The sequence below is a fragment of the Rhinolophus sinicus genome, linkage group LG13 (assembly GCF_036562045.2).
Source record: "Rhinolophus sinicus isolate RSC01 linkage group LG13, ASM3656204v1, whole genome shotgun sequence".
Classification (NCBI taxonomy): Eukaryota; Metazoa; Chordata; class Mammalia; order Chiroptera; family Rhinolophidae; genus Rhinolophus; species Rhinolophus sinicus.
In genome coordinates this window covers 35,358,429-35,366,961 of record NC_133762.1, presented here as the reverse complement: position 1 = coordinate 35,366,961, position 8,533 = coordinate 35,358,429, and the positions used below count along the sequence as shown (strand labels likewise).

The 8,533-nt window shown below is 48.5% G+C and overlaps 1 protein-coding gene across 1 annotated transcript; it reads left to right on the top strand.

Annotated features, from left to right (window-relative positions):
* Window positions 1-2: 2 nt before the first annotated feature.
* Window positions 3-7,828, top strand: RAB5IF (RAB5 interacting factor). Its single transcript, XM_019732724.2, has 4 exons — window positions 3-327; window positions 1,842-1,945; window positions 5,929-6,058; window positions 7,290-7,828. Exons 1-4 carry the CDS (start codon window positions 214-216, stop codon window positions 7,329-7,331), a joined length of 390 nt encoding a protein of 129 aa, XP_019588283.1. The 5' UTR covers window positions 3-213; the 3' UTR covers window positions 7,332-7,828.
* The last annotated feature ends 705 nt before the right edge of the window (window positions 7,829-8,533 follow it).

Here is an 8,533-nt window from a genome sequence, read left to right as displayed (position 1 = left end):
TACTGCGTTGCTCCTCCCTCCGCGGTGCCTGGTCTCGGTCGAGCGAGCTGAGCCTGGCTGCTCGGCTGAGTGCGGGCAGTTGCAGCACGTCACCGATCCAGACTGCTGAGCCTGTCGCCGCCATCCCCAGAGCCGTGACCCGCGACCCCAGGCCCGACCCCTTTAGCCTCGGCCCGCGCGCCCCAGGCCCGGCCCGGGCGGCGCGACGGGAGGATGAGCGGCGGGCGGCGGAAGGAGGAGCCGCCGCAGCCGCAGCTGGCCAACGGGGCCCTGAAAGTCTCTGTCTGGAGCAAGGTGCTGCGAAGCGACGCGGCCTGGGAGGACAAGGTGCGGTGGCATTTGGCGAGGGCTTAGATTCGAGGAACCGGCTGGGATTCGGGGACTAATGGACAGGCCCGAACCTGCCCTCGTCCGGGTTCAGCCGAGCGTTTGGGATGGTGGGGTGGGTGGCCCAAGGGTCAGGGCGAATTCGGTGGGGCTCGGGCCTGACAGACGGGCTGGGGGCTCACCGCGGGGTTGCCTAAGGGTCAGCCACTTGGGTCACGTGGGGAGCAGCGTGGAGGGTGTGCCTGAACAGCCAGAGTGAGCTGAATTCGATTCGACGTCCACCTTTTACTCCCAGTAGGATCGTGAGTAAGGGACTTTCTCCGAATTAACCACTAACACGGTCGTTAACTAACGCAGTTCGTTAGCACGAACAGTTATGGTAACAGATACCTACTGAATACTTTCTGTGTCAGGTGCTCTCCGTGCATTATCAGTTTTCAGAACAACTCTGAAGTGGGGTAGTGGGTGCGTTACAGAGTTTCGCACGTAGTGAGGCTCACTAAAGATGAGCTGGCAGTGCTTGTTGAATGAGAAAGACCGCATACGTTAAGGGTGAGCCTTGAGAGGGTAGACTGAGATTAGCGTGTGTGTGTGTGTGTGTGTGTGTGAGTGTGAGAGAGAGAGAGACAGAGAGAGACAGAGACAGACAGACAGACAAGACACACTACCAAGTACGTGTGAGGAATGGTTGAGGCTTCAAGATTACCTTACTGGTGACTCACATTCAGAAGATCTGAGTGTGGGCACTCCCCAACTCTGCTTCGTGATATGGAAAGGACCATCACCAACAGCTTGATTCCAGTTGGTTTGAAAAGAATGTTATAGTTGTAGTCTTTTGTTTTTTTCGACTAGTAAAGGAAGTTTTCCTTACTGGAGTTCCAGTAATGGGGGCTGGTAGGTACTTCCTGAAAGTGCCTCAGCCCTGCCCAGCTCTTATAAAACTTTTCTGATCTGCTGTGTCATTTCGGTCTTTCCTCCTAAGGACTGATTTCTGCAATCTGGGGCAGGTCAGAAACCTGAGTCTTCCGTGTTCTTGTATGTAAAATAGATAAGCTGGCACCTGCCTCCAGCACTTTCGTTTCTAATTCTCTCGTTTATGACTTGCTCAAAATTCAGGTTGCAGGAAGATGGTGCTGAGTAGGTTGAGGTCAGCCCTTCCACCTGACAGTTAGTCTGTCTAGGTCTCCCCAGGTCAGACAAGAGTTCTCAGTGGCCTGTAGCAGTTACTATCACAGCCATTTCACCATAAGCCATTTCATTTTTGCAGCTTCTCAAAAGAGGGAAATGACTTTTCTCAAATTTTTCTTTAGAGCACAGCTCCTGCAAGTCACCACTCAAAATAACCACGTTTTAGTATAAGAAGAGGTGGCGATGTGAGAGCCACACACTGTTGCTTTGGGGGAAGTTCCCTGGAAGATGTGTTTAGCAGGAAGCTTTCCTGTTTATTTCCTATTACAGGAGGCTGTTCTCTGGCCCCCACTCCAGATAATGCGTGCCGTCTCTTTTCTCCACAGGATGAATTTTTAGATGTGATCTACTGGTTCCGACAGATCATTGCTGTGGTCCTAGGCGTCATTTGGGGAGTGTTACCATTGCGGGGTTTCTTGGGAATAGCAGGGTAAGTCTTGGGTGTCTTGCATTTTCATGATATAATTTCTTTTCAAATAGAGATTGTGTTTTCCTTTTATGGAAAAGGCCATTGCTATACTGGAGGATTGTGTGTGTGTGTGTGTGTGTGTGTGTATAATGACTAAAGCAAAAAGGTGGCCTCTTGATGGCACTCCTGGGTCTGGGGTGGCACTCCTCAGTTCAACAAGCCCAGGAGCATGTTGCCTTCCTGAAGGCTGGGCCAGCCCATTCATTCCTGGATCCAAAGTGAGCTCATGCAAGAAGCTACCACGTGCCTGTTGGCAGGTATCATCGAGTTCTAGCGTGACCTCTATTTGTATGGAAGTTTGGAAAGTGGAGGAGCTTCTGTACTTGATGACCGCTTGTGCCTGGCACTGGGCTGAATGTGCTGAATCTTGGCTTTTGCAGAAGTTGTTTCAGGTTCCAACATTTTAGAGTCAGTGAGAAAATAGGTTGGGCCCTTTACTTTCTACTGTGCTCCGGTGGCCAGTGGAAACAGATTACACGAGCCCCTGGTCATGGTTCATCGTCTTCTGAAGCCTGAAAGTCAGTCCATGTGCCACCAGATTGAAAGAAAAGGGTGTGTGGGAGTTGTCTCAAAGTAGGGATTGTGGGCAAGCTTTGGTGGAAATGGACAGGCAAGAAGTCTGTAACCTTTTCTCTTTTCATCCTTAGAATACAAACTCACACTTACAATGGAAAAATCACTTCTTTTTTTTTTTTTTGAGGAGTAATCACATCTCTTATTATTCCATTTCCCTAGGGTAAAAAGGCTGAACTAGGTATCAAACTCATTTGAGTTGCTTGTTTCCTTAGAAGATAACCCAAAAGGAATGTATCTTTGCTAACTAAAAAGGTTTTTGATTTACCGTACTGAACAAAGCATTTCTACAAGGAAACCAGTAAGAGTTTATCCTCTGCCTGATGCTGACATAGTGGGCACTGGCTGAGGGCTGACTGAGGGTGATGAGACACGACCCCAGGTTAACAGAGGTCTCCCCAGGTTGGAGGTGGTCTATAGGTAATATTTTTAGCATGCTGGTCACCCCTTTGAGCTTTCTATGAGAGAAAAGGCAGGCGAGGAAAATGCCAGAGAAAGGAAGAAGGCAATCTAAGGGCAAGAGAGAGTTTCTCATCTTCCCAAGGCCACTTGTCTAGGAGAGAATACTACTACTTCCGGGCCTCCTGCACCTGTCATGTCTTACAGGCTTCCTAAGGGATTTCTCTGAAGCCATCCCATCTGGAATAATATAGCGGGGACTAGAGCTAGTCTAGTATCCTTCCCACTGTGGCAGAGGAGTTAAGCTGCCCAAACAGACCTTTAAAAAAAAAAAATCTTTATAGAAAGTTCTGGATTCAAGTTCCAACTCTACCACTTTCAGGCTACATAATTTTGGGCTCGCTTCAATAAGTGTCTTCCTCATAAGACTGATGTGTGAATTAAATAAGATAATGCAAGTAAGTTGCTGTATGTCATGCTGAGTACATCATAGACGCTCCATAAATGGGTGATTACAGTTATATGCTTAGCTTCACAAAGAGTGGTCGCATACGGCTGTTAAGACAGGAAGCGAAGTGTTCGGGAGTGAATTCACCTTACCATGGCTCACCCATGGGGCATAGCGCTGCTTTCTCAGGGCTGCTTTCTGGGATTCAGTCCCACACTGTGCTGCCACAGCCAAAACTCGAATCCCTTCCCTCTTTTGGTTGGCACCTTTCCCCCTGCTCTTGGAAAGGGTCCAAGGACATTGCTTTTTCCACACACATCTCCGCTCTTCCATCTGTCTAACCCATCTGCCTGGACCTAAGAGCAGAACTACTCTGGTGCCCGGTTCTGTGACCCTCTCCCCACTTCCTGCCTTAAGCTGCCCGCTGCCTCCACCCCAGCTTGGCTTCTCTTCATTTCTGGTGTGGCCACCAGTTAGGGCCCATTACGGTAAAACCATTTCCTTGGGTCTCATCTATAATTTCCTGCGACTGAGTGATGGTTCTGCTGTCTGCTGAGGTTTTGCGTTATCCAAGAGCGGCCCTGTCCATCCCTCCCTGCCTGTCTCGCACAGAGCTTGGCACATGATTAATAGGTTCTTGGTGGATGCTTGTTAAATTTTTTTAAAAAATGAAATGATTTCCCATGGACGCTTGAAAGAAGAGCCATACATTACTGTTGGACCTTCCAGCCCTGAAGTCAACATATTTGTTAAATTCATTCTTTTATTAAAATTCTGACAGGAGTTTGTATGATAGAATTTTTAAAAACCCATTTGTGCGTCTTCTCCAGACCCTGGCCAGCACAATCGTGCTTGTTTGCTGTGGTTCTTCTCGTTTACAATCTAGAAATTAGGCCTGTCCTTCAAGCTCAGTTTGAACCCTTCCCGTCCTCTCCAGACCCTTCCTGCTTGGCCACCAAACATTGAAATGCCCGTTTCTGTGGTTTTACTTTTTGCTCAGTGCCTTAGAAGGCAGGGCTTGTGTCAGCCCTTTTCTTTCACCCCACCATTCCTAATCTCATCTTTCCCTTGTATTTCTCCATCTCATCTCCTAAGCAGTCAGTCTTACGGCTGGAAACTCTCAATGAGTCGCCATTCTCCAGCCCTGGCTTCTTAGCTGAGTCCCAGAGTGACATTTCCAAGTCCCATTAGTAGTCTGTCTAGAGCCACTACCTCAGCCTGTCCAAAACGACACTTATCAGAGAGGTGGCCAGATTGGCCAGGTTCCACAATTTCTGGCAGAAGATAAGGAGGTGGCCAAGCCAAGGGCTCTGTTTTATGTGAAATCCAAGAAAAACCTTGTTTTCCTGACCCCCTGCTTATGTTCCTGGACCCATTGTACTCCCTTAGGCTTGCAGCCTCTGGGGCCTCTTCCCTCCCCTTCAGCCATTGTTCTAGTCCCTGGTCTCAAACTTGATCTGGGCTCCTGTCCTGAAACACGGTCCAGGTCTAAACCAGTCTCCACGCTCCAGTTCCTTCCACTCAGGAGAACGCCAGCGCTCTCCCTGCTTACAAACTAGACTTCCTGAAGTGTACACCCCCTCCCTCACCCCCACCTCGCTCAGACAGCCTCGGGGTCCCCCTCCGCCCTTACACACTGACGTACACTCCACAGCCTCATTGAACTGCCCTGCCGTACACCAGCCCACACTTCGTCCATTGGGAGGAACCTGTCCTCTTTGCATTTTTCCATCTCAGCCTTCAGAAGGGATATGGCCTAAGACATACAGTCCCCCATTAGATTAGCGATTATAACGGGAAAGATCTAAAGTCTTGATCGCTTTGTGAAAGTTGTTTCTATCTAATGACGGTACCAAGAGATCAGTAGAGCAGGGTGATGTACTGCCCGCCGCATTCTAATGCCTGCAGCAGCGAAGTGATCCATGATGGGGATCAAGGACCTTCCTGGAGTTGCCTGCAAGCCTCTGGTTTCAGTTCCACTCTCACTGCTGTTCTTAGCCCCGTTAGATGGCCAGCTGAGGGCAGGAACTGTCATGTTCAGCGCTGCTTCATGTGCCGTAGCAGACAGTGGACATTCGGAAATCGTCTCCATTGGGAATTGTGCAGGGGCTGCTTTAGCGTGCCCTTGCTGGCTCACCTAGGCCATGAAGCAGCAGCTTAACATGTGCTTGTCCCACAGCCACCCCCACCCCGGCTGGAGCTACTTGGAGACCCATGTCAGATACTGTCCTATTTGGGATGGCTCAGCAGCCATTCTCTTACTTCAAGGGGGCTTGGAGAATTTATGTCTGCTTTTTATTTTCTTTTTTGCTTTGGCTGGCCATCTAGAAAGAGTTAGTTGTTCCTTCTTTAAGTCTCTAGCTCAGCCAATGGGCTGCTCGCTTGAGGGCCTAGGTGTTTCCATGTATTATTTCACTTGCCTTGTAACAGAACTGGTTAATTGCGACAGTGAGTACCTTGGTAGAGCTGGACTCTGGTGGCAGGAGTCCTGAGTCTTGTTTGGTGCTTGTCCTCCTCTCTCCAGATTCTGCCTCATCAATGCAGGAGTCCTGTACCTCTACTTCAGCAACTACCTACAGATAGACGAGGAAGAATATGGCGGCACGTGGGAGCTCACGAAAGAAGGGTTTATGACATCTTTTGCCTTGTTCATGGTATGTGTAGCTGAGTTTTACAGCAAGTAGCATTTCATGAGTCACACAGGGGGAGCCTACTGATTGAGTTACACTGTGTGATTGGGGTACCATTTTTCAAAAGGCTCCTGAGGCTGGAGGACAGGTCCACTCTTGAGTCATATTGTCCCAAAAGGTGTGGGTGATACACTGTACAGTCTCCCTGTGGAGGGCAACTCCAGGGCCCATTGTCAGCTCTACAGCTGATTCTCAACTCTGGCTGCCTACTAGAAACACCCGGGAAACATTGTAAAATATATTCATAGCATTATTTATAATAGCCAAAAAGTACAGTCATCACCTGATGAGTGAATAAATAAAATGTTGTATACCCATACAGAGTTATTATTTGGCCATAAAAAGGAATGAAGAAGTGCTGACAGGTGGGGTGCAATATAGATGAACCTTGAAAACATCATGCTAAGTGAAAGAATCCAGACAAAATACGTTGAACGATTCCATGTATGTGAAATATCCAGAATGGGCAAATTCATACATACAAAAAGTTTGATTAGTGGTTGCCAGTAGCTGTGGGGGAGGGGAAAGGAGAAAGAACTGATAAAGGGAACGTAGTTTCTTTTGAGGGTGATGAAAATATTCCAGAATCAGTTAATGGTGGTATTTGCACACCTCTGTGAATATAATAAAAGCCTCTGAATTGTATACTTTATGGAACATAAATTATATCTGTCATTTTTTAAAATTTATAGACCTTAGCCGAAACCAATAAAATAAAAACCTCTGCGAGGTGGCGGCACCTGGGCATGTATATACATGTATTTTTAAAGGTCCCCGGAGATGCAGTGGACAGCCAGTTTTGAGAATCTGCTTTTATTTGATATGGCGCTGACAGGCCATGATGATGCTTCTGTGTTCACACTTGTTGCTAATCCCACCCCGTACCAGCAGTACAGTCTGCTTTACTGTATCGTTTCCACATCTCTAACTCCACTCCCTGGCGCTCGGGTTGCTGTTTGGTGGGAGGAGAGGCTTATTGGGGTCCCTTTGGGAGCACAGGTGGGTGGTCCTGGGCTCTGTTAGAGACAGCTTGGTTTCAGTGACGTTATTTAAGTCCCTAAGTAGATGATTCATTGGATAGCCCCTGGGAAACCCACTGTGCACACGTTCTTATCTGACAGTCGTGTTTTGTGGTATAGGGGCGGGGCCTGCCCTGACCAGGTGACCTATGCACATTGATTTTTCTCCTTTCTAGGTCATCTGGATCATTTTCTACACAGCCATCCACTATGACTGATGGCGGAGTCACACTGCTCCTCGTCCGGCCCAAAGGAGCCTCCTAGTTATAGCACAGAAACATGATTATCGGGCCGCCCCAGCCACGTGGAACCTGGAAGACCCATGTTTCCTGGACCAAGAATCAGTGTGTTGGGCGTCAAGTGTTTTCGGCAAGGGTTGTGACCTGAAACTTTTTAAAGAACCATCCACCTTTGGGGAAGTATTTCTCAATTGTCTATCACAGCCATTCCTTCTTGGATACCATCAAGAAACCTGTTTGCCGGCTGGAGCTGTTGTTTAATTTGATGCACCTCTGGATCCGGATGAAACATTAAATTGTCTTCCTCACTTCTCCATCAGGCGTACAGTTTTTAAACTCTCAGTGGCATTTCAAGTCTTCTGAAACAGTCTGGCAGTATGTGCATGGTTCATAGCACAGTACAAGCAGCATCTAACATCAGTTTCCATTGTAGAATGTTTTCAGATACTTGAATAAATCAGATCTTTAATGGACAACCTGTTGATATACCTGGTAAAGCCTTTCCCACCTCACCTCTAGCCTGAGAACCTAGTGGAAACACCAGAGGTGGTGCCCTCCCACCCCCAGCCCTCTTCCCTCTTCCTCTCCCTGCTCCCAGCAGCTCCAGCCAGGCCTCGTTCCTTTTCTGGTTTTGTGGAGAGAGGGCTTGCCATTTCTGCTGCCCTGTGCCCTGCCCAGCACTGAGAACCACACCTCACTGACCCCATCGCAGTGCGCTAGGCTCAGAAGATGTCATGTTGTATTTGGCCACAAGATGGCAAGGCACTGCAGCTGGTTAAGGCTTGGCCAGGTCTGAATGATGATAGGCCACAAAATGAAACAGATCTGAGAGCTACAACTGTCCAAAGAAGGGGTTAGATGGGGACATTTGAGAACCTGGACTGTCAGACGTCCTTCTCTTTGCTCTGGTGTCAGGGGGAGGCAGGACAGCCCAGGTTCTGTTGCTGTGGTGAACCATCCACCCCTCTGCTTTCCAGTCCCTTCTAGGCCACAGCCCTACCTTCTAAGGTATAGTAGTCGTCCAAGTGAGACGTGTAACTATTCTTTAAATGATTTTTTCTTCTTTGATGCTGGTGGTGGTTTCTACCTTGTGGGTGAGGCTGGTTAGCAGTGGGAGGAGGGGTTTGAATGGGACTTGGCTGGCAGGGGCGAAAGGTGGTACTGGAAATCCCAAAATCAGG